Consider the following 18,399-nt stretch of genomic DNA (forward strand, 5'->3'; position numbering starts at 1 on the left):
GATTGTCTTCTAAAGATGCCTCAGAAACAGACAACCAGCCTGTAAGACACATAATGTAACACAAATAAAAACCATGGTGTTTTCTAAAACAGCCAATCTTTAATATTGTGTATCTTGCACTGATGATTTTGTCAAAGTAATAGTGTCCAACCATGACAAAAATAAAAAGCTGACTTTGAGAATGACATAGATGTGTTTACAGGCATTTTATTATTGTACCATCGTTATATTTGTCATTATGGTGAAGTGATAAATCTTGTTGTATTTATCAGGACACAAAAATCATGGTAGTATTGTTCAGCATAAACAAAGAAAAATAATCCCATTAATAATGTTGAATATAAATTTTACTGCTATGATAACTATAAGACACAAAGCCAATAAATATAATATTGGACATTATACTTGGAGGAAAACATGGAGATTGGAGAGAGAATATTTGTAGTAATGTTTAAGAAATCTTCCACCGCACCTAGATAGCTTCTGTATACCATCAGCTGAGAACCACTGTATTAAATATATCATTTTGTTCTTGAACTTCTGCCAAATACTGAGAGATACATACCAGACACATAAAACCACAAACTCTAGAGAGTCCTCAAAGTAAAAAACTTAAAAAGTTGGTTCGTATGGCCAGAATCTCAAATATGAATCCATACAGCATATAAATGCCTGCCAATTATGTTAAGAAAAGAAGCAAAGCTAAAACAGATGGAGGGTGGTGGTGGTGGGGAAGAAACAGAAATAGAACTGAAAGGTTTCTTACCTAGTATTTCCCATGCAAGCTAGTAGAGATGGTGCTGAAAGCTTTATATAGTTGATGGTAGTGTTTGCTTTGTACATGTGACACTTCACAATCCAGGTGGTATTAGGCATTCCTTGGAAACATATTCTAATGACGTAAAAGTAAAGAAAATATGTTGAACGCATCAGTTTGAAGAGTGTATTTGCGGTTGTAATGGGTGTGTGTGTGCATATATATGTGTGTGTGTGTGTGTTAATAATTGTTTTCCTTTTTTCCTTTTCTTTTTTTGCTAAAACTGTTTGTATACCAGTGAGTAAAATTGGAAAATAAGACAACACAGATTAATCCCTCCCTGCTGTACTTTGTTGTCATCCTTCCTGAATCTGTAGCACTAGTTGATGATCACTGAAAAATCCACCAAGTCTGTAATTTTAGGGGGAAATTTTGTTGAAACCCTCTGGGAAAATTTCTTGCTCAGCCTGAGGGAGTCCTAAGGAGATCCTACCCCTTGTCATTAAATGCTACCACATCTTGTGGCGGGAAAGCAGAGGAGCAAACATGCATTAGAGTAATGATCTGGCCACCATAACATATTATTTGTTTACATCCCATTCAAATTATTGCTCTGGGGGGATTGACTGGAAATTGGAAACTTCAGCAGGTCCAAAGTATTGCAGCTGGACCACTGATTTGGGGCTGGCTATAGGGAAACAGCTTAATTATCTCCAAGCATCATTCAAAGTGCTTGCTATGATCTATAAAGACCTATATGACTTTGGTCTACATTATCTGACAGCTCATGTCTACCTATATGACCAGCCTGAGTTTTACAGTCTTCAGGAAGAGGTTTTCCTCTGTCTAGGCTGACCATCCATACCATTTTAAATGGGACAGTACAGTTTTGATTTCTCATATTTCTAGACTGTCCAGTCATATTAATAGAAATGTCCTTTTTGCCATGTTTTCGAGAAAAATGCACCATTACGTTGCAAAAATGGTTTGAAGATCCCTGTTTGAAACTGTGGTTGTCAAAGAAAAAAATTGTGTCATGGAATGTGGGCAGTTTTATGATAAAGTGTGGAAAGACTGAAATTTGCTGCGTAAGATTACTTCATCGGAGAAATATTCATGGTACGATCGTGGTGAAATACAGCCCCGCTCTATGTCTAACTAATTTTTTGGTATGCGTTCTGTCACTATCAGAGGTGTATGCTGAACATGTTGTTCTTCAGTGCTCTGTTTTCCCCTGCCTTGGAACTCCTTCCGTGAAAAATGCACCATGCTACCATGGGTTCCTCTTAGTTGCAATCACAACATTGGCATAAACTCCCCCTTTTTAGCTATAGAGACATGTTTGTACCTTTTGCCAGCACAGGACATTTCTTGAACTTTTCTACTTTTCTGACCTCAAAAAAACCAGAAGCATATGGCAACAGAGATCAAATTCTGGGGTGATGATGGAAATTATGGATAAAGGAAGACATGAAACCTAACCTTTTCTGACAATTGTGGTATTAAATTTTAAACAGCTCACTTTGGACTGAATAACGGGGACAAGGAGTCAGCCTTTATCAACTTCTTTGCTATGGTGCTTATACAATTATTTGATCTAGAAGTATTATAGGAAATACAGGCCATGAGGTTAGGATCATTTTTGCGTTGTTAAAAAATATTGCCTGTAGAATAAATGCACCAATTCCAACGTTTCCAAGAGCTTACCATAAAATTCATTTTCCAACCTCTTTTTTCAGATCACTTCAAATACATTTATGCCCCGACTGAACCAGGAATTAAAGATCATTCTGTTCATATTCAAGCAAACAGACTTCTTTCAACATCTATATTGGAAGAAAATTGCTCAAATCCTCAATAGGGACAAATACTGTGATACCGTGGCAAATTTTTCTGTGGCTGTTTAATTTCTGTGGACCTTTGCAAGAAGGTCCATTTAGCTTTTTTTGTTGACTCTCCATCAATTAATGGTCGTGTGTGTGTGCCCGCATTTGTGTTTAAAATCCACTTTGGAATAATACTTTTAAGATGACCCAAAATCCAACAAAAACAAAAAACCCTAGAGAAATACTATGGAAACACCCCATTTAACCCCTTTCGCTTCCCAATCTGATTTTCAAACCTTCTCTCCTATCAAAGAAACACCCCATTTAACTCTACCTCCTTTGTTCCCCAATCCAATTACCAAACCTTTCTTCCAGCACATGGGAAATGGTGTTGGGAGAGGTCCAGAGAAGGAAGAGGGATGGAAGTGTTCCCCTTTCCATCCTTTGTTATAGCCCCCTATGTTTTGCCCTTGACTTATCCACAGATCATATCAAAATCCATGATTTTGACCCTAAAACCTTCCCTCAACTGATACATGAGGTCAACTTGTACCCAAGAATCTACAGTAGATACTTTAAGTCTTGTTGAACCCTCCACAAAGGACACTCTGTGATTATGAGTGTCCTTTCCAAACAGTTCAGTTAAGACTTTCAAACTGGTTTATTCGCTTCCTTTTAAAACGAAAGTAGTACACAACAATGGATTAAAGTTTAGTAGGCATGCAATATTTTGGAAATCAGATTTATATTTTCAATTACAGTATACATATAAAAGCATATTTATGCTAAAGGTTACCATGTATAAGTGGCAGCTTCCTTCATTCTCTTCTTAAGGTCAGTTTTTCTACCACATATTTGTATAGCTTCTTCCCTCTTGTTAAGAGAGAGTATGTACAAAAAGGCTTCTAAATGAGAGCACTGTAATTAGTAGACAAATAATTTTGAAAGAGACTATTGAGCCACAAAACCCTAACCTTTCCCCCTTTCCATGGAAGACAGGAATTAATTGAAGGGTCAACAAAGCTCTCCAGTAAAATAATCAAGAAAACGAACCTTTATTCAAAAAGAAGAATTATACAGCAAAGTATAATATATTGAATATCATGTATAGTTTGCTTTGAATTTTACGAAGTGTCACTACAGGGGAAATGATAAGGTGTAAAGCTGGAACAAAAGCAGGTACAGAATGTTCTTCCAGAGTTTATTTTTGTGAAGTGCAGATTCAGAAAATCTGGTTTAATTAGAAAGGTAGTAAAAATCATGTTGACTTCTTGGGACTGAAAATTCTTGATTGCTGTTCACCCAATCTGTCACTGTTCATTCTGCTGCCCTTCTGTAATCGCAGATACTGCTCCTTGGCCCTTATTAACATCACTGATACATGCCCACTGTCCATCTACCGATTCTTTCCATAAAGTTACCTTAAACAAAAAGGATCAGAGTTAGAATCTTTAGTTCCACAAGGATTATCTCAATAAAGAAGATGCTGTACCCAGCAAGATTAATTTTGCCCTCATTTTTTCTCTTCACAACATTTCTGAATACTACAAATACCAGTCATTCCATATCTGAAGTGGCTGTTCTTGAACAAGACAAATATTTCTATTTATGATTTAAAGATTTTACAGAGAACTCCCACCCAGGTTAGATAAAGAGAATGATGATAAATAACATTTTCATAATTCTAATTTTAAAAAGAGAATTAACAAGCTTAATAAAAGGTGCGTTTAAAAATCAAATCTATTAATTGGTAGACTCAATAGTATGGAATCATTTAAGTTGCAAACACACCCACACCAAATTCTTATTTTCAATACAATCCTAGCTCAATTAACTTGGCAAAGTGGTATTCCTTTTGAAAGAAGAGAAAATAAAGGCAGTGTACTAAATGATGGTGAATGGTACACCAAGGTAACATTTGGGGTCAACTTGTAGTTTGGAAACAGAAGATGATTAACTGATATTAAGATACACACACACACACACACACCCCTATGAAATGTATGAGATGAGTAAAGATTTATTTCTTTGTCCTATCATATCAGAATTCAAGAAGAGAATGATCCTATTCAGACACAAATATAGCATAATAAACCATAATTTACTAAAACCAGGAAAATATATTGTGTTTGAGTTCTCTTTCCTCCTCCCGCTATGACACCATAATTTAATGGATTATTAAACCAGTCACTTGTTACATCTTCTGGAAAACTGGGTTAGTTTCTGGGTAATAATCAACTTGATTCAATTGGAAACTCGTAAGTCACAAGCATTTTGTATATGGCTCCCTGACTTCAGAAGATAAAGGTAATGTATAAACCGCTTTACCACTCACTTTGTTGTCTCCTCCAGAAACTGCAAGAATATTAGCAGTGATAGACCAGCTAACATGCCAGACTACATCATTGAACTTGTGTAACAATTTTGGTGACCATGAGTTTCCTGAGGCATCATCACACATCCAGATAAACACTCTGCCATCCTAGGGAAAAAAAGCAAACAGAAGATTAAGGACAATGGCAAACTTGTTTTCAGTATGTGTGGTAAATAGAAAATGATACCATATTTTTACCACTAATGCAATATCCAAGATGGGTGGATGCAAACCAGCATGAGAATCTTTGAGCTTCTTCAGATTTAGACATTGTATAAATTGGTCCATGTCCAAATTTTGTGGCAGTTCAGAGGTATATAGTTTAGAATAAAAGTTTTGAAATTCTTTATAATTTTGTCAGGAGCTTTCATTATATTCCCTTCAGGGCAAGTGAGAGTGGATATGGTTTTCCTCCCTACCTTTTGCTTGACAGCTCTAGCGAGGAGCTGAGAGCTTTTGTTGTTAAATGCATAACCGTAAGATTTAGTGTAATGTAAGGCAGTTTGAATCTTTCTATTGTCAAGAGCTGCCAGCTCCACTTTTTTTCCTCTGAATACCTGGGAATCGAGCAATTTTTTATGAGCTAATAATAGCTTTTCTATCTCTTGGAGGAGGCTTTCCATCTTCGCTCCCTTAAATCTCTTTTGTGTAGCCCCTTCCTTAATTAATAAGCCTCTGAGGACCACCTTCAGGGTATCCCATAACAAGACCTCAGATGTCTCACATGATCTGTTTTCAAGGTAAAATTGTTTAAGTTCATCTTGAATCTGTTTTTTAAAATATTCATTTATGAAGAGATATGGATTCAATCTCCAGATACACATTTTTGGTAGATCAGGTCGAAGCTGCCACGTCAACGTTGTGGCAGTATGTTCTGAATAAATGATAGACTCTACCTGTACATCAGCAATGTTAGGTAGGGATAATGTTAGAATGATGAAGTAGTCTATTCTAGAATAGGTGTGGTGTGTGTTTGAATAAAAAGTGTCCAGGATGGATGTAGAACTCTCCAGGGGTCTATAAATCCATGTCTAGTTAAGAGATCAGATACTGGTGATGTTTTCTTTTTCATCTTTCATGTGATTTGTCTAGTGTGTAATCTAGGACTGCATTTGCATCACCTCCTATAACAATATTGTCTTCTGCAATCTCCCCTAAGGTTTGTAGGGAAGAAGCCAGAAAGGTGTGTTGGTCATTGTTTGGAGAGCAAAATGTGGCCAATATGAAGATTTCGTTGGTCAGGATCTCTTTCAATATTAAGTAACAACCCGAAGGGTCCCAGATTACTTTGTCAACCTGAAAAGGACATGCTTTATCAAACAATATCGCAACCCCTCTGGATTTGTTAGAATTTCCAGTTGTATATTGTGAGTCAAAGGGAGATTGTGATAGAATATTTCCCATGCCCATAGTACAGGTGATACTAAATCATCTCTGCCTCAACTCAGAGGATAGCCTATCCTACAGAAGTCAGTCATTTATAAACAGGCAGCTCAGAGTTAGTAGCTGCCACCCCCAATTACTGCTGCCATCAACTTTATTATCTTTTCCTTGCTTCTGCTGTAGTTCTGTCAGCTTTCCACTGCTTATGCCTCTGCCAGTGGGATAATTCTGATGGGGGTAGCCAATAAGATTCTAGCAGAAATATTTTTGCAAAAATGGTTCCATTCCTTCCCCATCCCTTTAGCCATTTTTTACCTGTGAGCAGCTGGCAATAGTACTTGTTGGTAAACCTATGGAGGGGGCCCAGGCCACATCTCTGACCCAATCACTGTGAGCTTCTAGTTTCTGTTCTTCTTTCCACTGACCATCTTCTTCCCTGAAAGGATTGTGAAAAAGAGAGGTACTGAAACAGTGGTACTGACATTTACTGTGTTGCAACAAAGGAAATTGTGTTATTTAAGAAAGGAGAAGCATAGCAAGAAAAGTAGTAGAACTGGGACTATAATCAATTAATCATAAAAGCGCTTCTCTATTTTACGGCAAGATATGGCCAAGATACTTAAAGGAGTAGAGTTTCCCAAAGGCCTGTTTTGCAGTCCTATTTACAATTACATGTTAAAGTATCTGCTTTTATAGCAGGACTAAATTTATTTCCATTTTGAACAGCAGTTACCCATGCTATGTGTAAAGTTGCTTGGGGATATCATAGTAGTTTTTGTATACCATCTTTGGAAAACACCCAGAGAACTATCCTTTGAAATTCATGGGGTGGGAAGCAGAACCTGCTGCAAACGCAGAACTTCCTTGCTGGGGGCTTGAGTAAGAATCGCTACCCTTTAAGTGACTGAATTCCTCCAAGTGATTGAGGGCAAGGCTGAGAAGAGATTAAGCAAAGGGGAGCCTTATTTTCTTTTATAGGGAGCTAAGAGATACATTTATCAGGACAAGAGGCAGTGACTGGCTAGCATGTAGCACTGGAACTTCGGAGATCCACATTCAAGACCACATTGAGTGAGAAAACACACTGAGTGGCTTCAGGAAGAGGGAGGACACATGCCCCCTTGAGCTCATTCAAGGAAAAATGGGAGAGAAAGGTAACTATCAAAGAAAACATGAACAACTCACTTCCAAATCTTGATAAGATTATCACAGCCACCTGAAGCAAAACGCTTGATGTAGTTTGGTTTTTGGCTTGACGGCTGGTCTATGAGGCTTCCTGGCACAACAGCAGGGGCCCAGCTAACAGCATTGCAGCCAATCTAAGAAAAATGAAAAATTTATGCAGCTCCTTTTTATTTACAGCCACAACAAATACCCATACTTCATCCCTGAACACCTACTAGGCAGTTATGGTGAATCATTTAGTGGTAACATACTAAGCAGTCCCTCTCACATGATGTTCTGAATGGTAGTACCGTATGTCAAATACAATAGGAGAATCACTTCTTTTGTTTTCATGGCTTAATGGCAAATACCATGCCTTCTATATCAAAACCAAAACCATCCATACAGTGTGTGTGTCTGTGTATTTGTGTATAGATATGTCTGTATATGTTTAGCTATGTCTGTCTGTCTGTCTATGTATTTGTCTATCTATCTATCTATATGGGGGAACCCACTAAAAGAGGAAATGCTTCAAGCAGTGCAATGAACTGCTGGGGATGAAGGGAATAGAAGGGAATATCCTGAACAGAAGCATTACATCACCATGGTCTACTTATTTTGTGTAACACAGATTGTTATTACTCAAGGTTGAGAAGGAAGTTTTAAGCCCTCAGATATCTTTCCTGATCTTTAAAGGTATGAGGCAACTTGGATTATTCTGTGTCACTCACAGTTAGCTACTAGTTTTTAAAAGTGGGAAGAGAATAAGAGTACGGTTTCTCTGGCTGTAACCACAATCCCTGGACTGAGCATGGCACCACCCATATGAATAATGTACGTTAACTCTGACTTATGCTACTTAGCCCAAGATAAATGAATACAGTGTGTGACAATAAAACACGTGGTGTGCACACTGCGAGCACATGCCCCATTGTTTTCAATGAGGCACGAGCATATGCGGAATTCCCCTTACGCTGGGTGAATCCGGAATGGATCCTCCACATAAGGGAAGGGACCACTGTACTCTGTTTTATGCTTTACAGGAGTATTTTGTAAAACGTAAGGACTGATGTCTGATAGCTTTTGTGAGCAATAATAATAATAATTTTAAGAAAAATTATGATTCTAAATCAATACTCAAACTCCTCTGTTATTTTGTTTGAAGTATGAAACTGGTGTATAATGTCAGCCCTTCCAGACTACTACTCCAATCCTTAAATATACTATTTCCACTAATTCATCCTTGGAAACTGGATATTCAGTCACTACAACATGACAGCAAGGTTGTTTTTCATCATCACTTCAACTCAGTATTTTATGCGTGGGCAGAAGGAAAACTGTATTCTACTTGTTAATATTTATCTAATTTGTCCAAGATCAGCTTCTAATTCTCAGCTATTTCACAATTCAAACACAATGCTCTTCTCTTACCCTCAATTAGGCTGTACAAACAAAGAAAACCAGAAGGACATTTGTGTGGGAGGAAAGTATGAATTAGGTTCTACGACCTGGAACAAGAGACCTCTAATTCCTTAGTGTTGCGTGTGCTAACTCTCTTTCTCAAACATTCTGCACCTGACTCCAGTTGATGGATCTTAGAGTTCTAGTTGGGGGGGGGGGGGAGATCCAGCAAACAGATGCCATATTTGCTTTACAAAAGCAAACCTTTTTGTCTACAACAAATCCAACATCATGTCTCCACGATGCCCAACCAAATAGCCATGCAAGGCTCACAAGCAGTATATGAGTGGGAAAGTGCTCTCTCACCTATGTTCCCCAGCAACTGATATTCCCAATTGTTACTGGTATTGCAAAATGAAAATATACTCACAGTGTGTGCATTGCTGATTTTTTTCACCTCCCACTGTCCATCACCAGTGTAGTTCAACAGAGAGATGGCTCCATCAGAACTGCCACAAGCAAGGATAAGACCATAGTCTTGTGGGGCCCAACACACAGAATTCACTGACAAAATACAGAGAACATGGCTAGATTATTGTACACATGAGGCAAAAATCAAGGGGGGAAACATCTGCACTTTGTCCTTAGAGATGTATGAAATACAACAGATGTAGCTACATCATCAGATAAATCTTTTTGAGTGGGAAGTCATTCACACTATGCCAACTATTAGGCATTATGAATTTTAAATGGCACCAGCATAGATTGCTTTAGCACACATGCGTTTAAAATGGTAAACTGACTGTTGACTGCAGTGTTGCTTTTACATAAGCAGTGAATTAATGCAATAGCATTGTATCACATCTGCAAATACTGATGATGGCAGAATAGTTAGTATGCAACACTAAGGAAACACCATATGTTATGAACTCAAAGTTAAGAAGAGTTTTAGTAAAAAAAAAAAGGCAGAGGAGAAGAATCATAATGTGCAATAACAGTTTGAGGCCACACTTCTGTTTCATATTGCTCTGTTTACTCACTGACTGTTTACAAAACAAAACAAAACCCTGACATCATCCAACTTCGTTATGTCGTTCAATTACTAAAATTCAGCTGAAATACTTTGTGGCAATGTTCCTAAGGATCAGAATAATTCTGGAAAATGTAATCCAGTAATTGAAAGGAATTCAGGATTCTGCATGCTGAATGTGTCCTATGATACTAAGGCAGAACTTACTTTATTTGATATGAATAAAAGCAGCAGCAAGGATTAAAGGTAAAGGTATTCCCCATCAACAAGGTTGTCAGGTTGTGTCCGACCACAGGAGGTGGTACTCATCTCCATTACTAAGCCAAAGAGCCAGCGTTGTCAGAGACTACTCTGGGATCATGTGCCCAGCATGATTGCACAGAACGCTGTTTACTTTCCCACCGAAGTGGTACCTATTTATCTACTTGCATTTGCATGCTTTTGAACTGCTAGGTTGGTAGAAGCTGGGACTAGTGACAGGAGCTCACCCATCACACGGCACTTGGGCCCCAAACTGCTAACCTGCCGATGTTGCAATCAACAGAGTCAGCAACTTAACTACTTGAGCCACTGCGTCCCTTAGCAGCAAGGATTACTGACTTATATTTTATCGAAAACAAGCTAAAATCTGTCTGAAGGCCTATGGTGGGGCAATAAAGGTAACAAAAAATACTTTGTTGGCTAATGCCACTGCATCCTCACAGAACTGTCCAGCAGAGCTGTTTCAATCTGACCCAAAGGAAAATTTAAGTCATTTAATAGCCCACTGCAAACAATTTGGCAACCACCTTTTGCAAATAAAATAGCTCAGATTCACTATGACTTGGACACCAGAGTAAGTACAGGTCTGATGGATGTAACCTTGGTTCCTGCTTTTCCAGTGTTGATGGATACTTTTCAGTTTGTGCTACAGGTTCCCTGGAGAGGCAAGAGGCACTACATGTACACTGGACCCTTATGAAACAGGGCAGGGAAGGTACTAGAGCATGTTGAGGCTTCTCAACTTCAGGGGATCCTGAATGAGGTCCATTTCAGTCTAGTTTCAGACCCCGTTATAGAATGGAGACAGCTTTGGTTGCATTGGTGAACAACCTATATGGGAAAATGGACAGGAGGAGTGTGTCCCTGTTGGTTCTGCTGGACCTTTCAGTGGCTTTCAATACTATCAATCATGGAATACTTCTGGGTCACCTTGCTGGAATGGGGCGTGGAAGTATTTTCTACTATGGCTTTGTTCTTTCCTGAAGGAGCACTCTCAGAGGGTGGCACTGGGGGATTTCTACTCAACTCCTTCCCAATGGCCTGTGGCATCCTTCATAGTTCTCTCTTTACTCCTATGCTATTTAACATATACATGATATCTCTGGTTTCTCTGAAATTTTGGGTTAGGTGTCACCAGTATGCTGATGATACCCAACTCTATTACTCCTTTCCACCTAATTTCAAGGAAACTGTTTTTGTGCTACGTGCCTTGCAGCTGTAACAGACTGGATGAGTGCACACTAACTGAAACTTAATCCAAACAAGAATAAAGTGTGCCTTGTCAGTCAAACTGCAGATCAAGAAATAAGGAATCTGCCTGTGCTGGATGAGGTTACATTTCCACTGAAATCTCAGGCTTGGAGCTTGGGTGTACTCCTGCACTCAACCGTGAATCTGGATGTCCAGGTTTCAGTAGTAGCCAGAACATTTGCACAGTTAAAGCTAATGCACTAACTGCACCTGTTCTTTGATAACAGGCTAAAATACATGCCTTGATTACTTCCTATTTGAACTTCTCCAAGGCACTCGATTTAGACAACTGTAACATACTCTATTTGCAGCTGCCTTTGGAAACTGTTTGGAAACTTCAACAGATCCAAAATGCTGTAGGCAGAATACTGACAGCGGCAAGTTTTAAGCAGCTAACCCCCTTGTTAAAACAGCTTCACTGGCTACCATTTTGTTTTCAAGCACAATTTAATGTGCTAGTCATGACCTATAAAGCCCTATATGGCTTAGTTCCAGACTATCTGAAATCCCATGTCACCTTGTAAGAACCAGCAAGAGTTTTAAGCTCCTTAGGCTTTCTCTCAGTCCTACCATCATCACAGGCTTCCTTGGCGAGGACATGAAAGGCAGCTTCTAAAGTGCAGGTTCACAGTTTGAGGGTACTTCTAGATTCAGTCCTGACTGTGGAGGCCCTGATCGCAGTAGTGAACAGGAGTGCATTTGCACAATTAAAATTATTGCATTAACTGTGCTCTTTTCTGCACCTCAGATCTGTTGAATCTGCCACCCCAAGTTACTCTACACCTATGTTAGTTGCAGAATGAGCAGCTAGTTTGAAACAAAAACCAGTCATACCCATATATGCATACAGATGCACTTCAGGCACAGGCAGGAGGTTCTTTGCTTCACAAACGAACTCTCATATCTACACCATTTATGCAGTTAGGTCAGGTTTCAACACAGTATTACATTTAAAAGAGCACTGAGTTATGCAACAGAACCCCAGCCTAAACCAATTAAGGAGTACCAACCAAAGATCTTTAATCCCATGGTGGCGAACCTATGGCATGTGTGCCAGAGATGGTATGCCAAGCCATTTTTGAGAGCATATGGAGGATGGAAAAGAGGAGGAAAAGGTGTCCACCTGTTCCTCATCTTCCCAGCCATCCCAGACCTTCAGCTGTCTCCAGAGAGGCAACTGAAGGCCCAGGAGGGCGGGGGGAAGAGGAGCAGGTGCTCATCTGTTCCTCCTCTTCCCCCTGCCCTTCCCAGCCTTCAACTGTCTCCAGGGAAGTCCCAGCCCCAAAAGGTGGAAGTCTCCCCCATAATGTTCCACCCCTGGACATCCCACCACCTGGCACCTGGTGACACCCGTTAAGGGAACACTTTTGAGTTTGGGCACTCGGTGTTGCACACTGCATCAGTATGTGTAAATTAGAATTAAACCACAGAGAGGGTATTACACTGCTCTGTCCAACCAGCTAGCACTGGAACATCCATACCTGATGAATCGTGTCCTGTGTATTCATAGGCCTTTTCCCATGTACCATTCTCCTCCTTCCATATAATAACTTTCCGGTCATAGGAACAGGAAGCCAGGATGTTTCCATACATGGGATGAGCCCAAGCAACCTGCCACACAGGGCCTTCATGCCTACAAAATAAATAGTAGCAGGAGCAGAAAGAAATGTTAAAAGGTACCAAGATTTTCCTTCTTTAGTTATTAAAGATAGAGAGCATTTTGAAAAATTCAGGCCTGTTACAGACCGCCAAAATCAAGCTGCTTTGGGTCTCTTTGGAGGTATGCTATTTAAATGATGCATGGGTCCTAAGAGTCCGGAGGTCGCGCCAAAGCCACACTCCATTCCTAAGTACTGGAGTGCAGCTTTGGTGCAGCTTCCGGATTCTTAGAATGCATGCATCATTTAAACAGCATACCTCCAAAGAGACCCGAAGCAGCTTTATTTTGGCAGTCTGTAACAGGCCTTAGTATCATGAAAATATTTCACACTACTGATACACAGCATTGAAGTGTTAACTGTAGGCTTATTTATATAGTCTACTGATCCTATGACATTTTCACATTGCTTTTTTTTTTTTACTCTGATAATGTAGAAAGCAGCAGTGTGACAGAGTAAAGTGTATACCAGTTCTTTGAACAGACTGGTAAGACACTTATTCTCATTTGTCATTCACCTGATGAAAGAGATCAAAGCATGTACCAACTTGAAGAATATTGTTTTAAAAAGAGAAACATGTGCAAGAAAGGTGGTTGGTGGTAGTGACAGAGACCAACTATAAGAAACAATCACAGAACCTTTTTCTTAAAACACCTCCCATACGTTTCAGCTCCCTAGTTTTTCAATTAAGGGTGGTAGTCATTATGTCCAACCTCTTTTACTTTTGCACATAAGCTGTTCCCTCTTACTTTTCCCTCTGCCCCAACCACCATCTTAATAAGACCGTATTCAAAAAATGTTCCCTCCTATTCTGTGAGTGGGAAATTTATAAACTAAGACATAACAACAATTTTTGCCAACTAGATCCAAAACACACTGCAGAAGTAATCCAATTTGAGACAGCTTTAACTGCCTTGGCTCAGTGCTAGTGAATTCAGGGAACTGTAGTTTTGCAACACATTTAGCCTTCACAGTCAGAGAGCTCTGGTGCTACAATAAACTACAATTCCAAGGATTCTCTGCCACTAAACCAAGGTAGTTAAAGTGGTCCCAAACTAGATTATATCTGCATTGTGTTTCCGACCCTGGAAAAGCTAATATGCCTTCCAAGACGATTCAGAATTTGTATCTTACATAAACAGCTTCAAAGGAAGAAAATGTCAAGTAAATTAAAGATCACATTTAAAAACAACATCATGCACATTTTTACCATCCTCTTCAAAAGCTAGAATTCTACATATAACCAAGAGATAAAAATGAAGAATACATTATTATTATCATTATTATTATTACTGTTGTTGTTGTTGTTGTTTTGTCGCACACTAACTCACCCTCTTAAGTCAGCTATGAGAATTTGTCCTCCATTCCGTACATCAAATATTTTAACTGATCTGTCTGAAGAGCAGGTTGCCAACCGCGTGCCATAATAATCCATCTGAGCATCGTGCTGGGAAGTAATAAAAAAGCTTTCATGGTCATCTAGCAACTCTGCTTTCATCAATACAATTGATTTTGTAAACCTTAAATAACCAAACCTTACTCTGTAAAATGCCACAGGACAACAGGATGAGAAAATATGATCATGCAGCATTTTACTGAGAAGGAAGCTATCATTGTACCAGACTGCCCAAAAAACACAGACAAAACATCACTAGGGACTTAAAAAGGAAGAAACTTCTCCATCTTCTAGTGTGAACAGGAAAAAGTTACCAGTTGCCTGTGCACTGACATAAAGTATTTTAGAATGATCTGGAAGGTCAGATTAATTCTCTTTTGAAATAGTAAATACACACACACACTATACCATTAAATGCTATTTTGGATTCATTATGGTGCAGCATGGCCAAGTAGCAGTAATCCGTAACAGAACCTGGATTAAACAGTCAACAAGGGACGGGATGATGTAAGATTGACAAAGTGCTCACTACGATATCCAGAAAATATGTTATTCATACTAGGCAGTGGGCTAATAGCAAGAATGGCTTTGGAGGCTTTTCACACCAGATGCCCCGACCAGAAATGCTGAGATAAATGAAAATTGTAACAGAGTCCAGTTTTTGCACAATTTCATTTATTTCAGTGCCTACTGCCATTTAATTGTATCTTTTCTGATATTACTATATTCACCTGCACCTCCTACACACACACACACACACACACACACACACTATTGCTGCAGCTTTCAGAAAACATAAGTCTAAATCTAATTGGTAGTCCCAATTACAACAGAACCACTGAATTAGTACTTTTTACATTTGTGCTGACTTATCATGCAGAAATTGATTCTGTGGGTCTATTGTAGTTGGGACTGGCATTTGGACTGGGGCCTAATGCATAACAAGGATCTTAATACTCTATATACAAACATATCCCAGATTTACTAAATGAAAAAAAAAATCACCAAGTAGGACATTTCTAAAACATGTATATTATATAGAGTATAAATGCACTAGAGTGTATGGGGAATCTGCATGAAACCTTAAAACGACCCCCAGACTCATTGCTGCTCCCTCTTTCACCTCAAGAGTTGAAAGGCGTTACCAGCAACAAGCAGTTCCCTTTTCAATCATATTAAAATCAAATTCCACACAGGTATTGGGGGAGGGGGGCAGATACTTTCAAAAGCAGCAAATACTTACTATCATATCCTCATGGGAAGTGTCTACTGTATTAATTACAGACACCTAATTAAAAATACATAGTTAGAGATGATAAGACCATGAACAAATTTTCATCCTAGATTTTTAAATCAAGTATTAAAATAAATATAAGCTTTTGCTTCAAGTTTTTACATAGCATTTGATTGTATTAATCAATGGGTGCAGACGAGGGTGATTTAACCCTCAGATGGCTTTCTCCCCATCTGTACTGTAACCTGTGTCCCCAGTTAATCTGAGAAACTCCACTAAGATAATGCTGTAACTGGTGCCTTTAGGGTATTTAGGCCAGTCCTCTCTCAGGCTGAAGGCCAAACACTCAATCCAGTTCTATGAATATATCCAGAAGGCTCTAATTTAAAGTATTTGCAACCTAACAGATTCTAATTTGAATAATTTTATGGGATGCTTAGTACTTCCAACTAATAACAATCTAAATCAGAGTTGGACAACTATGGCCTTTCTGATGCTTTTGGACTACAGCTCCCAGAGTCCCTTATCATTTGGCTATGATACCTAGATTGTTGGCCAGTCCTCCCAAGGTATCAATAGGGCACTAGATTAGATCTGAATGTTCCTGTTATCACTTGCTTCTAATAACTTTAATGTATGAGCAAAAAGGACAGAAGACACCGCAGGAGACAAGCTAATGGATAAAACCAAAGGTATAACCAAATCCTTTATATTATTCCACAAATATGATAAAGGAATGCTTAAAAGTACAACTGTGTTTCACATGGGCATAAAAGAATCTAGAATGGGAAAGAATGCCCAAAACACATTGCAGAAATAATCCAGTTCGAGATGACTTTAACTGTCCTAGCTCAATGCTAGGACAGTTAAATCTTGGGACTGTAGTTTATGGAGGCCCCAGAGCTCTCTCTGACAGAGAAGGCTAAATGTCTCACAAAAACTCCAGTTCCTAGAATTCCCTCACACTGAGCCAGGACAGCTAAAGCACTCTCAAACTGCACTATTTCTGCAGTGTGTTTTGGACACACATTCCCAACCCTACAGAAATGGGGGGGGGGGGGGTCCACGCCTTTTATTCTGACATTTCACCCCATCCCTTCCCTCTACTCCCTTTTGCTTTGGGTGCCTTTCAAAACACTCAACCGAAGTTCCCACAATGCTATAAATAATAATAATAATAATAATAATAACAATAATAATAATGCTGAAGGAAACACAATTCTTATTGGTGATGTCTAAGCTTTTATGGCCGACATCCACAGTTTTTTGCAGGTTTTTCAGGTTTGTGGCCATGTTTTAGAAGAGTTTATTCTGGACATTTCTGCAGCATCTGTGGCTGACATCTTCAGGCAATACTGGCAGGGAAGAGAGTGGGGTATGTGTGTATACACACACACACACACACACACACACACATATATATATACACACACACTGTGTGACCCTGGGTAAGGAGGAGTGATTCCCATGCTAGTCTGTGTATAGGAATACACAAGTCTACATAGGGACCACCAAACGTGGGGTCTAAACACAGATCAAGGAACACGGGAGACACTGCAGACTGGGTCAGCCAGAAAAATTAGCAGTAGCAGAATGTGTTATAAACCATCCGGGACATAAAATGCTGTTTGAAAACACTGAAGTTCTGGACTATTCCAACCACTACTATGTCAGGATGGACAGGGAAGCCATTGAAATCCACAAACACCTGGACAACTTCAGCAGGAAAGAGGAAACCCTTAAAGTAAACAAACAGACAGGCCAAAATAAAGCTGCTTCGGGTCACTTTGGAAGTATGCTGTTTAAACGATGCATGCGTCCTAAGAGTCTGTAAGCTGCCCCAAAGCCATGCTCCAGTCCTAAGGACCTCTTAAGATGCGTGTGTCACTTAAACAGCATATCTCCAAAGTGACCCAAAGCAGCTTTATTTTGGCCTGTCTGTTTGGGCCCAAAGTCTGGCTGCCAGTCCTGAAAAACACCAAAATCAAGACCCAGCAAATGCCAATGAAATCACCCAGAGTCAGGGGTCTCCCCAGCAAAGAATGGGTCTGTAATTAAACAGACACTCATCTTCCTTGCATGTCCTCCCACCCTGAGTCCCTGCCATTCAACACACAGATTAACATGGAAGTCACCCCTCCTCACCCAGGGTCTCACAGTATACGTGTGTGTGTGTGTGTGTGTGTGTGTGTGTGTATGTATATATATATATATATATATACACACACACACACACACACCCCACTCTCTTCCATGGCAGCATTCTCTGAAGATGCCAGCCACAGATGCTGCAGAAACGTCAGGAATAAACTCTTATAGAACATGGCCACATAGCCCCCAAAACACACAAAAACCAATTCTCATTCCTAATCCTAATCTTGTTCCTATTCCAATTCCTATTCCCGCAGCAGCCTCCCTCCCTCCCCGGGGAGCCCATTGGGACCCTGGGGCTGAGGCCCCTCCGGGGGACCCCAAAAGGGACGGACCCAGGGCCTGCCGCCCTCCGACCAAGGCCTCGGGGCGCGCGACCCCTTCCCCCTCACCATGGCGGCGCCGGAGGGACGTTCGGTTCGGCTGCACGCGCCGCCGCCGCCGCCGCTGCTGCTGTTCCTTTCCCTCTCAGACGTGGCAAAGCGCTGGCCGGCTGCGGGTACGTCGGAGAAA

General features: G+C 39.9%; 1 protein-coding gene across 2 annotated transcripts; it reads right to left on the reverse strand.

Moving 5' to 3' along the window:
- Positions 1–3,609: 3,609 nt before the first annotated feature.
- Positions 3,610–18,378, reverse strand: SEC13 (SEC13 homolog, nuclear pore and COPII component). Of its 2 annotated transcripts, none has more exons than XM_089520565.1 (9): positions 18,279–18,378; positions 15,745–15,789; positions 14,437–14,552; positions 12,929–13,080; positions 9,336–9,469; positions 7,526–7,659; positions 6,656–6,776; positions 4,919–5,065; positions 3,610–4,004 (listed from the first exon to the last, which is right to left on the reverse strand). In XM_089520565.1, the coding sequence occupies exons 1-9, from the start codon at positions 18,279–18,281 to the stop codon at positions 3,894–3,896; spliced, it is 963 nt and encodes a 320-aa protein (XP_089376691.1). In that variant the 5' UTR covers positions 18,282–18,378; the 3' UTR covers positions 3,610–3,893. The 2 variants fall into 2 exon arrangements, with proteins under 2 accessions (XP_089376691.1, XP_089376700.1); XM_089520574.1 differs by lacking the exon at positions 18,279–18,378 and adding an exon at positions 18,222–18,240.
- Positions 18,379–18,399: the final 21 nt, after the last annotated feature.

The sequence above is a fragment of the Sceloporus occidentalis genome, unplaced genomic scaffold (assembly GCF_023333645.1).
Source record: "Sceloporus occidentalis isolate IW3139 unplaced genomic scaffold, rSceOcc1.0.p SCAF_1, whole genome shotgun sequence".
NCBI lineage: Eukaryota > Metazoa > Chordata > Lepidosauria > Squamata > Phrynosomatidae > Sceloporus > Sceloporus occidentalis.